General features: G+C 38.4%; 1 protein-coding gene across 3 annotated transcripts in view; it reads left to right on the top strand.

Moving 5' to 3' along the window:
- The window catches only part of LOC137154613 (contactin-associated protein-like 2), a 309210-nt gene that overhangs the window by 204807 nt on the left and 80856 nt on the right, over positions 1-23547 (top strand). For all 3 annotated transcript variants that reach the window (XM_067550350.1, XM_067550348.1, XM_067550349.1), the window contains exon 4: positions 13280-13386. In XM_067550350.1, the coding sequence (XP_067406451.1) occupies positions 13280-13386 (107 nt within the window). The remainder of the gene's footprint in view (positions 1-13279; positions 13387-23547) is intronic.

Genomic DNA, 23547 nt, shown 5'->3' with positions numbered 1-23547 from the left:
CATTGAAGCATCCTTGATTTTAAATGCCTTAAAAGTGGAATACAGCACTCATTGTTGATAAAGGGTAGACTGAATATCTATAAGTACAAAATGATGGTATACTACCAAATGCACAGACTAAGAAAAGAGGGATCATGTCAATCAAAATGTAGTGTGTGTGTGTGTGTGTGTGTGTGTGTGTGTGTAGTATTTTTATATATACAACTTTCACTGAAAAATATTAATGTTCATGGAAGTTGCAAGATAGTTGTCACTGAAAAGTGAAATACGAGGAGCAACAATGAAAATGTTAGCAAGTTCTGACAAACATGGATCCCCTAGGATTGAGAGGGGGGAGAGAAAGGACCATTCAGGTTCTTATTTATTACTATTATTATTATTTATTATTGATATTATATTACAATAACACTCAGACTCCCAGTAAAAGGATCCTTTGTAGTAGCCACTGTACAAATATTTATAAAAACTTGGTCCCAGACCCAAAGAGTTTATAATTTGAAAAGAAAAGGGATGCACACAAAGGATGAAGGGCGAGAGATACATTAAATGGTAACAGTTTTCATACCCATTCTGTCCTCGGTCAGCAGTGAATGTCTACACTGCAATCAGATACCCTTGGCTGGCCTATGCCAAATGACTTGGGCTCCCGGGCTGTTTAATTGCAACATAGATATTCGAACTTGGGCTGCAGCCCAAGCTCTGGGACCCTCCCATCTCGCACAATCTTAAAGCCTGAGCCCAAACATCTACAAGACAAACAGCCCCTTAGCCCAAGCCTTTTCACCCGAATCAGCTGGCAAGCACCAGCCACAGTTTTTTAATTGCATACCCATTGAAACCAATGATGTAGAGATGCAAGTTTATATATCTTTGTAAAAATATGGCAGGCTCTAAGGCCTTTTACCCAAGGATGCAGGGCTCTGCTATTGTGGCATCCTAGTATTAGATGATTGACCCTTCTTATGGTTTACAATGGTGCAGTGGAGTTACTGCTGACTCCTGCAAGCAGGTTGATTTGGTTAGCTCCACCCAGGATATAAAAAGGGTTAGAACTTCTCTCATGGGCAGAGGAAATTAGGGGCGAGGGCTGGGATATTCTGGAAGGAAAGCTGCAAGGCATAACGAGATATCTAGTTTTAATTCTCTGAGGGAATTTGTCAAGAAACTGGCATTTCCCCAACTCTTTACAAAAAGTGCTGTGAAAGTACTATGAAAGTCAAAGACAGATGTTACACTGTCTGTCCACGCCAGAAGAAAGACAAGAGGCAATGGCTGTGGTTTAATTAGGCTGCAATTTTATTCACGTATAATATCTGGGAGTATCTGGCCACAGATTGTACAGTGAAGGGAAGAGGGAGTCAGCTCCCTGCTGATCCAGACCTAGCAGTCCCAACCCCCATAGCAGCCAGGAAACAGAGGGGGTTGATTCTCTGCTCATGAGAAGTGGGAGCTCTAACCTCCCCTTACTCAGCTCCCATGCTTCAAATCCTTTTCCAGTCCAATTTATCCAATAACCATATCCCTTCCGTACCAAGTACCTGCACTAGACATCTGCCACACGTATTACATATAAGCTGCAATAGGATAACTTGATCCCCTCTACTCCGCTCTCCAGGATCCCCAGAACAGCTTTTGAGAAGGTGAAAGACCCACCCTACCTCAGCCAATCTGGTGGCAAGGGTAAAAAATTCCTTCTTCTTTGAGTGATTGCACATGTATTCCACTCTTGATATGCATGAGCCCCATGCACAGTTGTCAGAAATTTTTCCCTCAGTGGAGCTGTCCTATGTTTGCAAACAGCCTTTCCCACTTCCTCAGTGCTTAGTCCCAGATTACTTCAGACTATTAGGTCTTAATTACTGTGGAATTGAGATATAACCTCCAATTTGTTTCTAATCCTAACTCCCACCCTTCCTTCATTTTACTTGCCAAATCATCACCATCTGAACACCACGGTGAAGGCGTCCACTCACGTTCTGACTTCTCTACATTGGTGGACAGACCCTGTCAATGTACGTGTAGGTGCTCCCTTTTGTTCGCCTCCAGTCTTCACTGATAGCCCTAGTGTACCTCAGCAACACTGGATCTCCACTCTCCTCAGCTGTCAGTGGAAGCTCCAAAATCGCTTCCTTAGGGCCTAGACATAATTTATCAGGATCATGGTTGTCTACTCGATCTGGACCTGTGGGCATTTCATTTAGTGGCCTGGTGCCTTGAGGCTAGAATCTAGAGAAGTCTTGCTCAAAACAGGTTTGTGCTGTTAAATAGTAGGAAGCCATCTACTAGAACGATTTACCTCTTGAAATGAAAATGCTTCTCCATCTGGTCTTATCAAGATGGGAAGTCGCCAGCCCAAGATATCCTGGAATATCTACTTTGCCTGGAACTTCAAGGATTGGTGGTTAGTTCCATCAAGGTCTGCCTCCCAGCCATATCAGCTCTACACCTTCAAGTGAGTAACCATTCTGTCTTTCATAGTAGTATGCCAATCAGATTTTTGAAAGGCCTGGAGAGGTTGTATCCACAGATATGAAACCTGGTTCCTCTGTGGGACTTAACCCTATTTTTTTCAAGGTTTATGGGACCTCTCTTTGTCTGAGCCTTTAGAAACCTGCTCCAAATACACCTACCAATATAGTTGGCTTTTTTGGTAGCCACCATTTCAGCTAGGAATGTGGCAGAGCTACATGTGTTAATGTCTCTCATCTTTATACAATTTTCTTTTAGAACCAAATGTACCTACAGCCTCATCCAAAGATTCTCTCTAAAGTAGTATCAAACTTTCATTTAAATCAGTTGATTTACTTTCCTAAGTTCTACCCAAAGCCTCACTACCGTAGGGATGAGGAATGCCAACACATCTTAGAAGTTAGAAGGGCTTTGGAGATTTACATCAACAGGACTAAACAGTTCCATTTATTGACCCAGCTATTTGTTGCAATCACAGAAAGGATGAAAGGACTTATAGTCTCTACACACAGAATTTCATTGTAGATTGCCTTCTGTATTTGCTTATGCTACAATCTGCTTGGGGTTACCCACTGAGCAAAGTAACTGAGCATTCAACAAGATTGCAAGTGGCCTTTGTGGTGTTTCTTGTGCAACTTCGCGTGTAGGACACTTGTAGAATGGCATCTTGGTCTTTGGTCCATACATTTGTGTCCCATTATGCCATCACTCAGCAGTCTAGAGATGATACCAGATTTGGGTGAGTTGTCCTTCAGTCTTTACTCAGATAGACTCCAATCCTGCCTCCTGATTTCATGGCTTGAGAGTCAACAAGAATGGAATGCACATGTTTATTTTTTGGTATAACAAAACTACTGACTTCAAGGAAACCACGTTTTGGCCTGAAGGGGATAAAATGCTGGACTACTTAGGTGGAGTTTGCTACAATACTTACTAAGTAAAACATTAGGGCCATATTGTGTCATCAGTATTTAAACAGTACTGTCCATTGAAATTAGTGGAGTTCTGACTAGAAATTCATGGCACAACATGGCCTTGAATAAGGACTTCAAAACTTGACCCAGACTTCACCACTATATTATTGGTTGGTTTGATGAATCGCCACTGAAAACTTCAAGTTCAGATCTGCCATGATAATGAAATAGGGCGTGTTCCTGGCACAAGACATTATAAAAAAGTAAAATAAAATAAAGTGAGTTGAGTAGATTCAAGGTTGGAATCACAAGTTTCATATGACTTACTGGGAAAGAAAAGAGCCACTAGCAATAAGAGCTTGTATGGTAGTCAGGTCAACATAATTTTCTAATCATTTTAATAGAGGAAGAGACTATTCAGGCTATTTACACATTTCATATTAAAGTAGTGGTAAAAGAATAGCCTCAGAAACATTATATTTTAATTTCTTTTCCTCCTCTTGGTGTCAAATTTAGATGAATCCTAGGTGAGCTTCACTAGCCAGTCATCCATTTAATCATATCCTTCACTATATTTCAGCATCACTTTAGTAGTTGTTAAATCATTTATGTATGCTAAGTTGTCTTTTAAACATACTGACATGACAGCACTTAAGACCTGGCATTCCATCTGTACAGTTCAAAAACCACTGATTATGGAATACTTCTACATTTTATGAAGTCAGAGTTTTAGCAGACTAATAAATTAGGATTCTGAGTCAAGGACATACTTTAATTAATACTAGCAGATGACATATTACATTTACGTGACCACCAGCATGATTACTATTTATATATAAACTAACAAAGGAAGATATAGTACTTCTTCATTATTAACATGCTGATATGTTTTTCTTAAGTGATGCATCAACACTTATTTGGGGTTTCAAAGTGGCTTAAAGTTTTTGTTTGATGTTATACATTTTATTTATAATTTATCCTTAAATTCTGGGGGAAAATATTTTAAGATTTCTAATCATCAGCTTCCTTATTCCCCACTAGATAAATCTAATAGTAAACCATTTTAGAAATTAAATTTGCCTGTTGAGTATATCATCTTCATTATAGTCACATGCATTAATTATTGTATTCTGTGATCTGTTCACTGGTGTATAAATGAGCTGATGATATTTGTCAGCTTCCAAAGCATAATTCAAGAATAAGAAAAACTTTCCCCAAATGCACATCATGGACTGTAAGATAAAGTTGTCATAAAATCACAGGAGCTACATTTAACTCAAATTGTAAAATGGCGATATACTAAATAGTTAACAAGACATCAATTAATGATTTTATGGCTTGTTCTCAAGTTAAGTGAGCTCTTTTGCCTTTTCAAACTGTCAGAAAGAGAGATGATTACATGACCACAAACTTCATTACAAGTTAATGTGAAGTTGGTTTTACATCAGTGCAGTGGAAGCTGAAGACTATTCAATGTGGCCCAGAGAAGGGCTAGGGAGCAAAAATGAGAAAATTCTTAGGAGGCTTAGATCTGAACATATTCATCACCCAGGCTTTAATTGCATCTATTTCTAATCAGTTGTATAAATAGCAACTCAAGTATACAAAAACAAAAAGCAGAAGCCATACAGAGTAGCTTTCATATTCCCCTAGAACTCCCTAACCTGGCTATTCATCAGCACATCCTGCTTATTTCTATCCCTTTTGAGAGTAATTCAAGCGTCTTTAAGGTTTTGAGCCTACTGAGGCTCAAATGCACATATACAGCTTCTACCTGATAATGACTCCCTCAGGTTACCTCTGAAACCTGACTGGCAATTAATCTTTGAGGGTATGTCTTCGCTGCAATTAGGCCTGTGAGGTGGGAGGGTCCCAAACCCAAACGTCTACACTGCAATTAAACAATGCCTTCGCCCAACCCCCAGGAGTCTGAGTCAGGTGGCACAGGCACCGCTGGTGTGTGATTGTGGCATAGACATACCCTCAAGGTGCTAGACGTTTATGTGGCTTCATTTTGGAACACCTCAGATACCAGTGTGGCACAGCTCAAAGCTATACTAATAGACCCTTTTAATAGGAAAGGGTGTTGTCCAATACTGAACAGATACCATGAAAACATAAACAGAAAAGGGAAAAATACATTAGGTATGTCTATATAAAAAAATCTGTACCTATGTATCTGTAACTATGGATAGTCATCTGGTCATTGTACAATAGGCCATTACATTAAAACATATATCATTAATCAATTATACCAATTTTCTTATAAATTCACTGAATTTCAGATTAAGTTCAAGTCCAGACTCGAGATGTCTTAGAAGTATGTAAATTGTGTAAATCAAAATCAAAATATTGAACTTAAATTTCTCAGTTTGACAGTTTCCAATGGCTCATCTCTCAGGATAGGTAGAAACTTCAGTTTTAGGCCTTTCTTCAGACCTTATGTTTTGGTTTGGTTTTTTGGATTTTTTTTTTTTTTTTTTTTGCAATCTGATATCTCACCAGTTATTGCTCTGTTTTTCAGTTTTACTTTTTGGGGAAGATTATTGAGAATATTGTGTAGGTGCAACTTTGGTATCAGCTGGGATCCTGACCTTGAAAGTGTAGTTAGTTTGGTCCCTTCCTCTTTTCAAAAAAGGTTTTATCCATCTGACTACTCTTAAAGAATTTGTTAATTTTGGAGAAAAACACTTGTTTTCACCTGTATCTGCTGTAGTTACCAATGATTTTTGTGACCCCAAACTGGATTACCACAATATGCTGGATATGGGCTGCCCTGCAAGACCAATTGGAAGTTACAGGACCTGAAAACAACTGTTCACCAACTTCATGATGTTACACTTAAGTAATTTAGACAGTGCTCTGCTCAGCGTTGCAAGGCCTAAGTGACATGGGAACCTAAATCTGATTTTTTTTCAAAACTGATTTAGGAGCCTAACACCTACTAACTTTCAGGTTACTCAAGCTCTCCAACATTTTCATTGGCTTCCTATTTGTTCATTTGTGGGTGCAATTTAGATATCAACGCTGATGTACAAAAATGTGTGCCCCTTGAGTCTTGGCTACTTAGGAGAAGACCTGTCTGATAAATCACTTTTTACTGCCATTTCAGATGACATTAACTGGGGCACCCAAGTTAGTAGTTTCTATCTTTAAACGCATTATGGCTGGTGCCAGATGTTTTTGGTAGAAGCCCTTGATTCACATTCATTTTCCCTTTTGTGCTGATAAAGCCTGGGCCCAGACCCTCTACTCGTGTAAATCAGTGACTCTCAATTGACTTCAGTGTACCTATGCTGATTTACACCAGCTGAAGCTCTAGCCTGAGCTTGTTCTCAAAAAGGCCGAGGTGCAGAGCCTCTGTCTTTACTTGGGCTTAATTAACTCCTTTTAATTAATTATTTCATTAGTGGTGTTCTATAATCTACCTCTATAGGTTTATGTATATGCAGTATAGTTTATTGTTAAACAGATAATTTTTACAATGCCTTTAAAGTGATATAGATAAGCCAACAAGTATTATTGCACACAAGCAAGGAATTACTAAGTTTCCTGAATTTGAACAAATCCAAAAGGACAACTTAGTCCAAATGAGTTAACTACTGCTTTTTTTTCTTTGCCCTTTTTTTAAAATTGCATCAGTTTTTCATTAATCTTTCTCTTGCAAATAGTCTGTAACAGCACCTTGTTGTGCTGGAGATAACAGTCATAAGAGTTTGGCAGCCTTTTCTTTGAATGTGCCCTAAAGGAACTTTGCTTAACGAAATGTCACTGCATATTTTAATAAATCACACTGTTTAAAACTGCTAGGCATTTTGTGGTTTTTAACCTGTACGATAAAACATGCTTGATTACATGCTCCAGAGAAATGTGAAGTCCACACACTGGTAATAAATAAGAAACTGTGTTCTCTTTGGTTCACCAAGAATCCGTTAATGCCACCGTCATTTAATTATATGAATCTGTACAAGATCAGGTTAGAAGTCAGCAGTAAATCAAACTTAGTCTGAAGATTATTGTGAACCTGAATTCATTTTACAATCTGCCCCATCTGCCTTTTGAATGTGTTGCCTTGCATATGGGATGATAATCCTATTGTTGAGAAGTTCAAAGTCACATTAAATGCTTGTTAAATTGTAAGAACTGAGAGTTTCTCTAGATTGTCAGATCAGCTGGTCTGCTTTTGAAATAAACTGTGACAGGAATAGGTAATTGTAGTCTATTGTCCGCTATCATGGGGCTCTTTAATATCAATATCCTTATCTATCTGATCAGCCTGTGGTTCAGTATTTTTTGTTTCTATTACTGGTTATACATATTTTACTTGCTTTCCAAAGAGCTGTTCATGACAGCAAGGGACTATTGTGCGCTATTTTCCTAGTATTTGCCACTAGTGAACTGTTTGACATGGAACCAGATATAAAACTCTGTGACCATCAGCGTACCAATCAGTAAAATGGATCTACCTCATAAAGGTAGTTCTAATTCGTGTCTGCAAGTTGTGTTCAAATCTTCAGATGAAAGATGTTTTATAAATTAAAAACATTATTTTTATTATCCTTTTATATTTGGTCTCGTGTACATTGTGTCATAGACTTTAAGGAGCTAATCTATCACTGCCTGGTTTCTTGTATAGTCATTTACATCTGTACAAAGAGGATGTGAAACATTGCTAACCCAAAATGGTAGAATTTTACACCCATTTGCCCTTGCTTTGCACAGGTGTAAATGATTACACAAGGTACAATGCATTGGAGAATTGGGCCCAAAATGTTGCTTTAAGCACTTTCATATCCCAGATCACCCTTTTAGATTAATAGAAATTCTAGTCCAGAGATGAATGGTGGGCTGAAAACCTGGTGGAGAAAGCAGTATTAGGTAGGGGCATGAAAAGAGAGAATGAATTCAGAGGGATGGGAGCTGCCACTGATAATATCTTGGAATTCACAGATTTGTAGTCTTTAGGGCCAGAAGGGACCCTTAGATAACTTAGTGTATATTGCAGGCTCTTAAGTTTTCCCCCTTATTATGCCCACTATCTTGTGTTAGGCTACAGTATATCTTCCAGAAAAGCATCCGGACTTGAACTGAAGTCATCAATAGACTGGGAAATCCACCATTTCCCTTGATAGTTTGTTCTTATGGTTGGTTGCCTTCACTGCAAGAAATGTATGTCTTATTTTCAGTTTAAATTTGTCTGGATTCAGCTTCCAGCCATTGGTGCTTGTTATGCCTTTCTCAGTTAGATTCAAGAGCTCTTTAGTATCTAGTATTTTCTCCATGTGAAAGTACTTGTACATTGTGATCAAGTCGGCTCTCAATCTTTTTTGATAAGCCAAATAGATAGGGTGCTTTAAGTCTCTCTCATTATAAGGCATTTTCTCGAGTCTTTGAATCATGTTTATGGCTCATTTTTTGCACCCGAGACAATTTTTAAAGCATCTTTTTTAAAATGTGGACACTAGAACTGAACATAATATTCTAATATCAATATCACCAATGCTGTATACAGAGATAAAATCACCTTCGTGAGTCGTGAGACTCACCTGTTTATGCGTCCAAAGATTGCATGAGTTCTTTTTGCCACCGCATCACTCTGGGAGCTCATATTGAGTTGCATGTCTACTGCACCCCCTTTCCTGGATTTTTTTCCAGAATACAGTCCCCCATTCTGTAGATATGACCTGCATTCTTTGTTCCTAGATGTATAACTTTTCATTTGGCTGCATTAAGGTGCATTTTTTTGAATGGGCTTTATGCCCCTTGGTATCGCAAGACCATGGGCTCCACTTCAGGGCAGACTGCTCACTAACAGGGAAGTCAACCCAGTGCCCGCTGTGACTCTAAGCCCTGGTCTACACTTATCTGGCAATTCAGCAGCAGTTTACAGGAATTATGCAAGCTACGCAGAGTCTTTACTGCACTGCACTCATCGACACAGCAGTTCCCGTCAACACAGAACTATGCCACTTGAGAGGGTGGTTTATCAGTGTCAACTTCTGGATCGACTGAGCGGGTCTTCACTGACTGCTCAATCAATCCAGATATGTCGATCTGATGGCGGCGACTTTGCCGCCGTCAGTATAGCCATACCCTAACTCTTGAGACACACAAGGTAACCACACTGCTTATTATCTCCACAGACTTTTGCCAGCCTTAATATAGAATTTAAACAGTCCCCTTGGAAATGGAAATTCACACCAAAGAAGCAGATCCCTGTGATATTCGGTCCCTTTCATTGTAATATCACAGAAAATCTACGTTTCTCTTTCCCAAAGGACCATACGTGTACCACAGGTCAGTTCCTCCTTAGATCTCTCTCCTTCATCCACTAAACGTTCAGTCCAGTCCTGTAATGAACTCACTTAGGCTTAATTAAATAAATGAAAATGAAGGAAGAGATAATCACACAATGCTAAAATACTAAAGACACAGACGGACAAAGACAAACTTAGGTTATTATCTTATAAAACTTCTATTCAAAGTAACAGTCCCATAGGCTCGGTTTCTGAGACTTATCCCAGCTGTGGAAGCCAGGGATCCTTTACCTGACAGACAGTCTTTGACTCTTAGGATCCAGTCTGGTAAAAAGAAACCTGTTTTCTTCCACTACACAGCTTTTATTTTTATTTAAAAAAAAAAAAAAAAAAAAAAGGGCACCCCTGCCATGTGACTGTTCTGATGCCAGGGTTTTCAAATGCAAAAGGTGATGGGGTGAGGAAGGGAAGTCCATAACATAATTCTTCAATTAAGTTATTCTGTGTGTCTCGTATCTGTTCAATTGTCCTGTAAACTGGATTCTACCTACTGTGTTGAGAATCAAGTAGTTTCCTCAGGACATGTTGGTTTTAAATGGATAGCAATTGACCACTCTGTCTTCTTAGGAGGTGTAGCCGTTACTGTAAGCGAAACTCAGCAATGATTAATGGCTCTTGTTATCATGAGGTATGTCCCAGCCTCGTGAGAGTTATATAACGCACATGCTCAGAGTAATAGCTGTACATGAGAAATACAGAAATTAGCATATGTATATTCTAGTCATCCATTCACCAGCCTTGAGGAAGTCCAGACACTACACATTTTACTGCAATTTTAATAACATTCCACCAGCACTAAGCCGGTCAGACTTTCAGTTGATACAAAGGCCTGGAGTTGGCCTAAGCCTCCATTGTCACAGGCCCAGCTTGCCAAATGATCCAGATCGCTCTGTACAGCTGCTCTGTCCTCATTGCTATTTACCATTTCACCAATCTGTCATTCACAAATTTTATCAGGGGTGGTTTTTTATTTACTTCCAGATTATTGATGACAATGTTGAATCACATTGGGCCTAGTATTGATTCTACAGAACTCCACTAGAAATGCTCTCAAACAAGGATCATTATCCAGTGACAACTAGTTTTTCAGATCTGTCAGTCAGTTCCTGATCCATTTAATGTGTGCTTTATTGATATTGCATTACACTAATTGTTTAATCATAATGTCATGTGGTACTAAGTCAAATGTCCTTCAAAAGTATTCTCTCTCTTATCTTCATGACCAGAGGAAGCAAATTGCTTAAATCAGTTCTCCTCCTCCTATCAGTTACCATAAATTTCCTTCCTATAGCCAGACATTACCAGTACAGACAACTTTCTGTTCCTGATGGCTGAAACTAGACATATTCAGCCAAGAAATAAGGCATGTTTTTTTTTTTAACAGTGGGGGTAATTACCCATTTGAACAATTTATCTGAGGATGTGGTGGATTCTTCATCGCTTGAAGTCCTTTAAATCAAGTCAATATGTCTTCCTAAAAGACCTAGATCAACCTGAAGTGATGGGCTGGATGGAGGAATCACTTAGTGAAATTCCATGGTCTGCATTACACAAGAGGGCAAAATAGATTATCATAACTGATCCTTCTGGCCTTAAACTTCTATGAATATAAAAATATGTTGGAGTACTTCAGAATTCTGGTGCCTTGTGTGATTGCTGTTCCAGCCAGGAATTTGGAAGAACTAGGACTCTGCTATAGAAAAACACGATGAAGTGAATTAAACTTAATTAAAACTTGACAAAAACAGCCTGAAGTTTCACTACCAATAAGAGTAGTTTTTAAAGTGTTGCCCTAGTGCACAGGGGGATTTACACTTCAGACATATGGGTCACATTAATTATTATTTTATTACTAGTAGTGGGACCCTCTACAGTTAGGGCACATAATTCTAAACTCCTGAAGTATTTCTTCATAATTTTATGTCATTTTTTCCTAAGCAAGTAAAATGAATTTTAAGGAGGATTTACTGTACATACATGCATGGGTAATCTAGCTACATAATCCATAGTGGAATATGTGCATGTGTAGAAGCCATGCCTCAACCCCTTTGCACCTATGCAACAAAATGGGAACATTAATATCCATTTTGATACTGTATCAAAAGTCAAAGTCACAAATAACAGAGTTAAGATTGTGTATGTAATTCTAATCTTTTCAGGTAATGACTTTGAACTACCTAGACAAACAAGGCAAAACGTAAATCAGTTCAGATAAGGAAAGATGTGATGATCCATGTAAGAAGGATTAATGGAAAAAATGGATTTAAAAAGATTTGAAGGAAGCAAGAGAGGACAACTATGAAAAAGATCTGGAAGGTCATTGAAACCATATTAGGCATCTTAATAGATATGAATCAGAGAAAGGAATGAAGAAGCCAGTAAAGAAAGGATTAGAAGGAACTAAAAGAAGAGTAAGAGGAAATGAGTGCTGGTCTATATCACAAAAGGAAATTGAGTCTAGTGTTAGCTATTACAGGGATGCTGTGAATTTCAAAATTATCCTACGGATAACTATAGTTTAATGTGTATTGCGTTTCCAGAAAATATTTTCATTTGTTTGGTTAGTAGGAGGTCTCCTAATATTTTCCTAATGTAAGTGTAGTTCATAAATATTATCTGGACAAATTCAACATGAAAGGAAAATTCCCTTAACCCTGGATCAGAAAGAGTCTATCCTGAGACTGCCTGAAAAGAAATTTAATAAAGGGAAAAATGGTTCTTTGAAATGAGATTTCAAAGCATACTCCAAGAAGAGAAAAGTAATAGTTTCAAAAGCAAAACTATTATGATAATTCCTATTTAAATGAATCTTTGATAAAAAAAAGAAACTGGTCAAACTCAAATCTTTGAAATTGCATATTTGTGGCTGTTTCAAATAATAAATGTATGTTCTGATGTAATTTCCCCTATTTTTCATTCATTTCCATTCCACCTTTTCTTTTTCATTTCCTCATCTCTCTGACAATAATTCAGCTGGAGTGGGAGAGTAGGTGGGGTAAAGATGAACTACGCTTGCTGCAAGTGAATTAAAGCCTGTTAAAGCTTTTATTCTGAAGTTCACAGCACCTGGTTTGTTTTAATAATGCAGAGTTAGTAACTTCCATCTCAGCCAGCAGGCAAGTTGCCTCCGTCTCATCCCATGGTGGGCAAGACAAAGATGAAAAGAAACTCATTGCTATTGTTTTCTAATTTTCAGTGCCTTGTGGGACTTGAATCCATGGGGCATGGCATCACCTGCACAACAGAAGGATCCATGACTTGTGATGTTGTTCTTATCCTGGTGCTAGTCATACATGGCCTTTAAAAACTTAATTTATGATAAGTGAATGTATCCTACCATTGTCTTCCATTTCTGCTGTTTGTTTGAAAAGAGGCCATAGCAGGGCTGTGATCCATCATCTTTTGTGTGGTTGCCACAGTCTGTCATGAATTCTATTAATCTGCCTAAAATAACAAGGATTAATTACGTATGTAGGGCAAACTGGCATTAGTATAACATATTGCTTGGGCAGCTCAAAATTTGACCATTCATAAATCTTGTTGTTTATTTGTTTTTCTCTTTGTGTCTCGTTGTGACAGGTGTGTGCCCAATCACTGTGAACATGGTGGCAAATGCACCCAAACGTGGGACAGCTTCAAATGTACTTGTGATGGAACCGGATACAGCGGCGCCACCTGTCATAACTGTAAGTGATGCTGTGATTTGCTTCAACACTGTAATATTATTATATAGAGGGCATGTACACTACTGATGTCTTTTGGTTGAGATGTAAAGCCAAAGCCGCTTGTGGTTATTAAAGAGTCCATAGAACTTTCTGTGAGAAAAGGGATGTTGATGGTTATCTGGCCCACATTCCATTTTGGCTACATAAAATTCCACCCTGGAGTGTCAAATGGATACATAAATTCTTCAGTTATTGTCCTAAACTCTTCATAGTGTGACTGACAGCAGTTAAATGGTGGTAGTATTTGGTCAAAAAGGACTGGTCTACACTGAAAACTTAGATCGACATAGCTATGTCAAGAAATTTTCCATTGACCTAGCTACTGCCTCTTGGGGAGGTGGATTAACTACAGCGATGGGAGAACTCCTCCTGTCGCTGTAGGGCGTGTCCACACTAAAGCACTACAGTGGCGCTGCTGCTACAATATTTTAAATGTAGACCTAGCCTGATACTGAAAAATATGTATGTGCAAACTGATCCTTTTGTCATTCTGAAAGTCAAACTATTATCTCTGTTGTAGTAAGTAATGCAGGCAGCACTATTAGTGCCCACTGCTTACAAGCCATATTGACTGCAGCCACATTACAGCTGCTTCCTCTACTGATATACTGGGCATGGGGAGAGAGAGGAAAAGGGATCCTTGTTCTTTCTGCTGCCTCTGACTTACATGTGCAGTGCCAGCAATTGTGTGTTCTTGTCTTTCTAGCATACATTTATAAGGGCATTTTCATTCTGAAAGGTGTTTTCTAAAATATGGTATCTGCAAGATAAAGACGACTTGTCCATTTACTGTCTTTCTCCATTGATGTGCCAACATAACACCCTCTTAATATTAAGGAGAGAACAGTAACCTTAGATTCACTACCAAAGCTACAAACAAGATACTTGCAAAGTGGTGAAAAATTCAATTACCAATCTAATTCAGAGTTTCAATTTTTTGTTTGCACTTTTTAATGTAACGTTCACTCATAACTAGAACTATGCAAAATATTTACTGAGAAATCTTCATCAGTGCTTTTGCCTTCTGGTGGATTTTGCAAAATTTCACTAATCTCATGGAAAAACACTGGTTTTCACTGGTTTTCCATTTCCATGTAAACTGTCCTATTTTTGAGCAAAACCTCAATGTCATACTGAACTCATTTATAACAACCACCATTTTAAAAGTATTTCATTTATATATTAGGGGGCAAACAGCACTCTCTCAAATGTTCATTTTAAAATACACCACTGTTGAATTCTAGAGATAATTGAAATTATTCAAAAAGCTGTCTTGAGAGACAAGCATTCCACTGCATATTAGCTCATTTACTGCTGCTTGTGTCCATGCTTTGGATCTATAAATGCCTTCTTTTGACTCACCAGTGGTATTCCTGAAAACAAATGTTTGTAATAATTTCCAACCTCATTAAGGTTCATTTTCCTGGTTCTGATGGTGGCAAATAGTGTAACAATTAGATTTTGGAAATCTTTAATTTGTCAGATAAGTTGGATTCCTTAAAATGTGCTGTCTTTTCTTAGCTTGCTGAATTTATGAATGTGCAGAGGGCTAGTCACTTCTCCATTTTGTACTTCAGAGCTGTGGGTTTAGTGTGTAGGTGCTGGGTGGTGGTAGTGAGCTGTGCTACACAGGAGGCAAACTAGATGATCCGTTGGTCCCCTCTGGCCTTAAACTCTGTTACTTTGTGTATCCATGGTCGATTCTCCCCGCCCCGCCCCCCCCCCCCCCCAAAAAAAAAAATGTATTTGTGTTATAACAGTTATTGAGGAAAAAATTTGCTCCAAAAGTCTGGTCATTTAATATCTGTGAGTTGAGTCCTCTTGAAAGAAAACATAAATCATGTGGAGCTGGATCTGAACCAAAATCCCTTTTATGAAAATCCACTGTTTGGGGATTTACAGTCTTCTGTGGATCCAAATGTCACAGGTCAGGCTCACTTCCAATGGTTTGAACAATGAAAGGGCAATCTTCTCCTTTCATGTCCGTGCCAAACATCTCGTTTCAATATTTTGTTCTCTCTGCATGTGTGAGCTCCCACTTAGGTCAATTGCAGTCCCACATGTAGTGTGTTGGGAACAGAATATTTGATGTGCTGACCTGAGATGAGCACTTATTCTAAGAATGTCGTGTCCCCCTCCCCTCCCCCCGAGTTATAAATGCTTTATGGAAAGTTTCTACTAAGCCTTGCATCTGGACACCATTATTACTGGCTCATAAAAAGTCGCTTACTTGGATGCTTCTCCCCATGCCTTAAAAATAAACCCCAAAAACTTTAATATGATGAACTGAAAGGTTTTCATTAGAGTGATATTCTCCCAATCACATACAGGTTGTGGAATAGGATACATAGAGTTGACATCCATATTCCAGCACAGGAAATAAAGTAGTTGCTGCAGAAGTGCTGAAGCGTTAATGTGCACCATAATGTGCACTCATGTGGTGAGTGATGGATTTGGTCCTATCAAGCACCAGCATAGGATAGGCCTGCCTTGATGTGAGTAATCGGACATGGGCGAGGAAGCCTCATTTCTTGAGAGACTGGTTTAGGATGGTAATGGATCTGCAGGCTGGAAACAGAATGTCTGTACTAGCTAAGATATGGGGAAATGTATATAAAGGAAGAGGTTTGCTGAGCAACTTTGAACGTTTGGTATGCCCTGTACCCACCCATTTCACTTGTACTGATCAGCTCAAGTGTAGTTTGATTGTATGCCAATAAAGAAATTTCAGTGACGAGTTTAGAGTCAAACTAGATGGATAATGTATTGGAGGCTACTGAATGGTGGATAAAGGCTCAGAAGCCACCCGAACATACTCCTGAGTAAATAAAGTCTCAGAGGCTATCACAACACAGTTCTTTCACAAAAAAGCCAACAACTGTAGGTCAAGGAAAGTTTATCATGGCTTGAATGGGGCCAGAATTTCTCTTCATGCATTTCACTCTATAGGACCAATAAGCAACAGAGGAAAAGATTTCAGTAAAAAATTATATTTGTGATCATTTCATTTTATGAAAATAATAATAATAATTAGTTATTAGAAATGCCTTTTAATTTCCTTTCTTCTTTTTGAACAGGTAGCTATTAGGTTTAAAATTCCTCTTTGAAACCATTAAATATAGGAAGGAACTCATCTTCAGAGTGAATTGTGACAGCTGTTGGGCTGTTTCTACCCATTTGATTTATTTGGGTATGTAACTGCTTGTTAAAGAAAATCATGAGCATGTGTAAGGGAGCACTCCTGTGGTTCCTTCACAGGCCAAATTCCTGTAGATGTGATTAAGAGTTTGTGTGCATAAAGACTGCACGATTTGAACTAGGAAGGAAATGCAGAATTTCATAGTTAAATAGTATTTTTTGTGAAACAAAGAAAAAATATTTTGACGTATTTGTTGAGCCCTTTAACTTTGCATTTTCATGGCTTTTTCTGGTTTAAAACCATGGCTTTAGAAATCATTTTTAGCATGTGAGTGGGTGGTTAAGATATTCAGTTCAGCAGGATAAATGCAGGGAAGGAGGCTTAGTTAACTAAGTTGGAGAACTTAGCATGCTCTGACTGACCAGTGAGTCTTTGAAAATAAGCATCAATTACCTTTCTTCCTTGAGTCCCAAAGAGAGAGACTAAAGACCCATAGGCAGAGGAGTCACTTTCCTGAAATCACATTCATTACAAAAGAAAAAAAATAATCCCAGTAACGGTGTACATTTCTCTTAATAGCATTTTCATCTGACTTCTGCAGATAAAATAAATGCAGTAAGGAAAGGAAAAGATGCTACTGGACTCAAAACGGGGTTTAAAGTGCAGTGTCCTGTCTTTCAGGTACAAGCAGGATAAAGCACATGAGATTAGAAGCACAGGTCATTTGGAGGCACACAGCACAGGCACACAGCAATGCAACCAAAGTTTCAGACTAATCCCTCTCTTCATATATTGCTTTAGAAAGACAGCTAAGTTTTTTGTTTGTTTGTTTGTTTTTTTAAGGATTTAATTTCACTTTTACCATGAGTGTTGCTATACTTCTAAAATTATTTTTCTCTTTGGAGAAAAAGTTTCTTTCAAAGGTGAGCTTCAATTTATGTAATGAAATCATGAGTTTAATAGAGGTGATCATGGAAAGGTCTCCATGTTGGGGACCCAGGTGTATAGCATGTCATAATTTCAGCAACCTTTTGTAATCAAACTCAAAATCAGGGGATTAATGTTTTTTTACAAGCCTGCAATTTGCCAGGTTTGCCAAAATGGTCATTGGTATTCATGACCCTCCTAGTAGTTCTAGGTCTATGCTGGTGAGCAAACCTAGATAGTTTTTGGTTTCAAGTGGGAAGTCAGCACTTTTCTGTAGTTTTGACCTCAAACCAGGCAAGTCTCTGGAGCTTTGGCTGAATTTCATTTTGGATTTTTAGGTTCATTTGAAGTAGAAACTCAAAGCCAAACTTAAGGGATAACCTCTTTGAACTGAAACAGAGAAAACATTTGCATGAAACCCCTGTGAATCCAAATGGCTTTGTTTCACACAGCTCTAGTCATAATGTATTTATCAAATGACAATGCAAACCACAGTATATGTAGGGGAGGAGAAAATACATATTCCTTGGTTCAAGAAGAAGGTAGTATGTTTTTAAAACCAGAAAAAAAGTAGTTTACAGGAAGAAATTTCACCTGGAAACACATCTGACACTACTGATAATGACTGAGGCTATGTCTACACTGACGGCAGCAAATTTGCCACCGTCAGATCAACTTATCCGGATCGACTGAGCGGTCAGTGAAGACCTGACCGATGTGTTAAGACTACCTCCTCAAGTGGCGTAGCCCTGCGTTGACGGGAACGCGGTTCCCGTTGGCGCAGTGCATTGAAGACGGAGCGCAGAACAGAAGCACAGAAGTGGACAGGAGTTACACAAGTTTTTTGTGTACTTTGCGTAACTCTGGTCGACTGCTGCCGAATCTCCAAGGTAAGTGTAAACAAGCCCTGAATGTTTCAGATTAGGAGTAGCACTTCAGCCCATCTGCCTTTTCAAAAATCAGACTATGATTAAGTGACTAAATAGTTGTGGATAAATTTGCTTTTCAGAACATGACAGACACTGTATAAGTGGCATTGTGGAGTTAGATATTTGTCTTCAGTCAGTGATTTCCATAGCAAATGAGTTCAGTTTACAAATGAAAGGTTTGTTCTAATTGCCTGCCAACTCAACCAAAGACCTGAGAGTGAAGCTCTTTTCTTGTATTTCAACATCTGCCAAATTCTGCCCTCAGTTACAGATGTGCAACCCTGTTTCCTTCAGGGGTTTTATGCAGGAGTGATAGATTATAAACACTGCTAATGATCCATAAGAAGGAATAGAATCTAGCTCACATTCAGTGTTGGCTGTACAGAACTAATAGCAGCAGTAAAATCATAAATACTTTTGTCAGTATGGACATAATGAATGTGAATGCACACAAGCTTCAGCCTACTTGAGTAAAGCATACCATTTTTACTTTTTCAGAGTAGAACTGCACTTTAAATTTTAGATTTTGCCAAATCAAATACTATAACATTAATATTTCTTTCATTAGTTGTGATACAGTGGGTTAACGGAAGCTGGACTGTAACCCTGACCCCTGAATTCCTTGGGTTTGTCTCTTTAAGGCATGCAATTAATGAGTATTTTACCCTACATTTTGGAACGTGAATAAAAGTTAATGGAGAAATAAGGCACTCTTAAAATGTTGAATCCATTTAGTGCCCCTAGGAGCCTAATGGGTTTTGATGGGTTTTTTGTTTTCCCCCTAGCTACCCCCTTCTCCCTAAATTGAAATATTCTGATTACTTTACTTTAATAATGGATTTAACAGCATCTAGAAGCAAACTCAAGAAAAAAAAAGTTTGAATCAGACCTTCTGTGTCACTTCATGTTGTTGTTTGTATGGGAAATGGCATAATTTTGATACTTGATTAAGGTGATTTACTGAATTTGGCAATCAGGAAAACAAATTTAATCTTCACAGACTATAATTTTCATGCTGGGACTATTTAAACTCCAGCAGGCTCTCTATTGATTAGTTCACAACAACTGTTTCATCTCAGTTTTTGTAATGAGAAAATTCATTGAGACTATTGAAATCCTGAGCTTTTTGCTTCTTCTGATTAAAAGAAGAGAGACATAACATTACCTGTTCACATCATGAAATTGTCTTTTTCATACACCAATAACAGCCATGTTCTCTTTTTTTCTAAATGAGTTTTATTTTAGGTAGGAATAAGTGTGATTTGCGTCTTCTGTGAAGGCTGCAGCAACTCTGAGAACAAAATGGCTGCTGCCTTTGCACATAGGCAGGCTTGTTAGAAATTTAAAAGCAAGGTAGAGAGACAGTAAAAGCATCACAGTTTCATAAACATAATAATGGTGTGTTTGGCCAGGAGAAATATTTTTAAATCAAGTCACAAAACCGTGTTTCTTTCATAAGATATCATAAAAGGAAAAGTGAAGTTTTAGTGAAGACCAAGAAATTGAATATTTTAAAAGCGATGAGTAATAGACCATCTTGCAAGCTTAATCTGAGTTCAAATAGACGTAGCCACAGTCCAGCAGTAATAAGGATATTTCTTGCGTATCAGGGTGTAGGAATATGGAGACACAAGTTCCCTAATCATACTTAAGGCACTTGGGATACATACAAACAGGCAACAGTATTTAAGATAATTGTCAGACTGCAGACTACCATATACTTAGAAAATAAGGAAAACAATCTCTTTTAGAGTTACAGCCTCCCTGCAAGAGGGAAGTGTTGCACGCGATTAGAAAAATTAAGTAAAAAAGCCTCCCCCACAAACTTCATTGCATCAGCGTTCTCCTTGCTAGATTTAGTAAAGCCTTTTAAAAAAAACTGAGTGTTAAAGTGCTTTCCCTTTGGTATATCGGTTTCTTGGAGATTAACTCACTGTGGAGTAGGCAGAATAGTTTGGTGGCTGGAATTTGCATAAGCTTTAGACTAGAGCGGCCTCATCTGTGCTCAGAAGGCAGTTTGTTTTTGATGTCAGTAGGGGTTTTACATCAATGGGAACTATGTATGTGGATTGGGGGGCACTATAGGGCCTAAACATTAAAAGCTGAGCAGGGCTGTCAATGCCTCTATATTAAAAGAAAGAAAGAAAATAGATTTTCCTTACGAAAACAAAGAAAAAAAGTGAGTCTTCCAGAAGACTCAGTCGGAACTGGGAAGGACTGTTTCTACCTTCTCTCTTTAGTATTAGGAAGAGAGGTTGCCTGCACATCCTGCCCCATGGAAAACTATTTTACAAAGCGCAGGGTAGGGGGAGAAAATAACCTATGCTGTTTGACTTCCCAAAAGAAGTTGCTGAGGTGGGAGATGAGTAATCACTCAGCACCATATGAAGTTCCTGGGAGACGGCAGAATGGGAAACTTGACTGCAGGAGGAAGGTACAGTAAAAGGCCAAGCCACCAGGTGCCACCTGAGATATTTAAGGCATAGACTGACCACTAGTTGATTGGGAGGCAGGAGTGACCTCTTTCCTCCACACTCAGCTCCTGTTGACAACAAACTCCCCATTGATATCAAACACAATCTTTCCTTAAAGCATGGGTGACCTAATTTAGAATATCCTTGCAACATTACTGTGTAGAAGCCTTTTGCTGTGAAAATTCTCCCATTCAGAAATCTTTCCATTTTCCTCCACCACTGCAATTAGAAAAGAAGAAAGTAAAGTAACTATATGTAATGATAAGTAACCAAAAAAGATAAGTGTTCCCATTTAAAGCCAGTATCTAAATGTCAAAGTGAACAGCTCTAGCAAACTTTCCCATTTTATACTTGACACTGAGCTCAGCTGTTGGTTGCAGTGGGGCTTTTTTCATATAATTCTCTTGGTGAATGAGTCCCTTGACATCTTTAGAAACAAAGAAATGCTCAAAGATTTTAGCAGTCCCTTACTCCATATAGTAAATGGCTGTGTACATGAGTGATCTAATACACAGACATTCCAAATGCCCCGAAATTATAAGGGAGATTGGGAGGGAGGAGAAGAGAAACTTTTCCTATGAAAGTCTGAAGCTGATCTATTTTATTATGTCCTTCCCTTATTTTTAAAACATTTCTTATAAAATTAACATTCCTGATAGGTGCTGGAGTGATAGTCCTAGAGAACAAAATCCTATGGGCGTCATTTAAAAAAAATGAACAGACATGGCACACCAGTATTTTGACTTGAAAGCACTACTTCTTATATTTAGAATGTACCATACACTGCAGCCAGGTGTAGTAGTTTACTTTTTAAAGACTCAGTGAATGGGCTGATTTCCTACCCTCCTCTCAGCACAGCATACACATACTGGATGTCCAGAACTAAATCCCATCCATGAAGATATCCTTTATTTTAAGAGCAGCAAACATAAATGTTGGCTGAGGTTCCTCTACTGTTTATAAGCCTTCCATTGAAAACCACCTATCTTACCCATAAACGATCTCTTGCCTGAGTCTTTCCACTTTTTGTCCTTCTTTGTTGGAGCTAATGAGATCTTGTCTCAGACTCTCACCAGGATAGCCTGGACACTGGCAGAGCAAACTACCCACTGGTGTAGTTCAGTTTTGACATGGAAGGACCAGCTGTAAAAGGGTAGCTCAGTCTCCATGTCATTGAAATCCTTGTCTACTCTCCTGCCATTGCAACCTGGGAATTGATTAATGCCAGCCACATTAAGGTAGGTTGTGTGTATGGGGGTCTGTGTGTGTAAAACAGATGCCTTTCTTTTATAGAAAGGAGTAAGACTCATTTTGTATAGGTCACTAAACAGGGAAGGGAAAGACTTTCATTCACTATCAACCAAGGCTCCATTTCAACCTGCAACCTATAGTAAAAAGACTCTATAATCCATAATCAAAACTCATGCTCAATCCTGCTCTCATTATTTATGTGAAACTTCTGTTAACTTCAATGGCAGTTTAATGAGATTCAGGCTGACAGGATTTAGTCTGATCACCATGACCACCAAGCCATGCTGTTTTTCTTCTTTTATAGAAAATAGCAGCTCTTGACTGAAAATACTAATTAAAATGTGTTTGAAATCAGTACATTAAAAAGCTGTATCACATATTCCTTTATTGGTTCTTGCTTCCTGATTCTTGGCTATTAGTAAGAAAATGAGTGAAACTGATAGAATGTAAGAACAGCCTGTTTGGTTAGAGACCAATGATCCATCCATCTAACCCAGTACTCTGTCTTCTGACTCTGGCCAATGTCAACTGCTTCGGAAGGAATGAACTGAACAGGCAATCATGGAAAGAGCCATCCCCTGTTGCCATTCCCAGTTTCTGGCAGTCAGAGGCTAGGGACATTCAGAACACAGTGTTCTCTCCCTGATCGTCTTGACTAATAGCCATTGATAGACCTATCCTCCATGAATTTATCTAATTCTTTTTTGAACACCATTATAGTTTTGCCCATTACAACATCCCCTGGCACTGAGTACCACAAGTTGACTGTGCATTGTGTGAAGAAGTATTTCCTTCTGTTTGTTTGTTTTAAACCTGCTGACTATTAATTTCATTTGGTGACTCGTGGTTCTTGTGTTGTGTGAAGGAGTAAATAACACTTCCCTATTCACTTTCTCCACACCAGTCATGATTTTATAAGTTCTATCATATCCCCTCCTAGTTGTCTCTTTTCCAAGGTGAAAAGTCCCAACCTTTTTAATCTCTCCTCATGCAGAAGTTGTTCCATACCTTTAATCACTTTTGTTGCCCTTCTTTGTACCTATTCCAATTCTAATATATCATCTATGAGATGGGGTGATCAGAACTGCACACAGTATTTAAGGTTGAGTGTATCATGGATTTATAAAAAGTCTATGATTTTTTTCTGTCTTATTAAGTATCCCTTTCCTAACTGTTCGTAATATTCTGTTATCTTTCTTGACTGTTGCTGCACATTGAGCAGATGTTTTCAGAGAACTATCCACAGTGACTCCAAGATCTTTTTCTTGATTGGAAACTGCTAATTTAGACCACATCATTTTGATGTATAGTTGGGATTCTGTTTTCCAGTGTGCATTACTTTGCATTTATCAACATTGCATTTAATCTGCCAATTTGTTGCCCAGTCACTCATTTTTGTGAG

The sequence above is a fragment of the Emydura macquarii genome, unplaced genomic scaffold, assembly GCF_026122565.2.
Source record: "Emydura macquarii macquarii isolate MOO-44397 ecotype Brisbane River unplaced genomic scaffold, CSIRO-AGI_Emac_v2 contig_1263, whole genome shotgun sequence".
Classification (NCBI taxonomy): domain Eukaryota; kingdom Metazoa; phylum Chordata; order Testudines; family Chelidae; genus Emydura; species Emydura macquarii.
The sequence above is the reverse complement of the archived record's forward strand: the minus strand, read 5'-3'. Positions and strand labels throughout refer to the sequence as shown.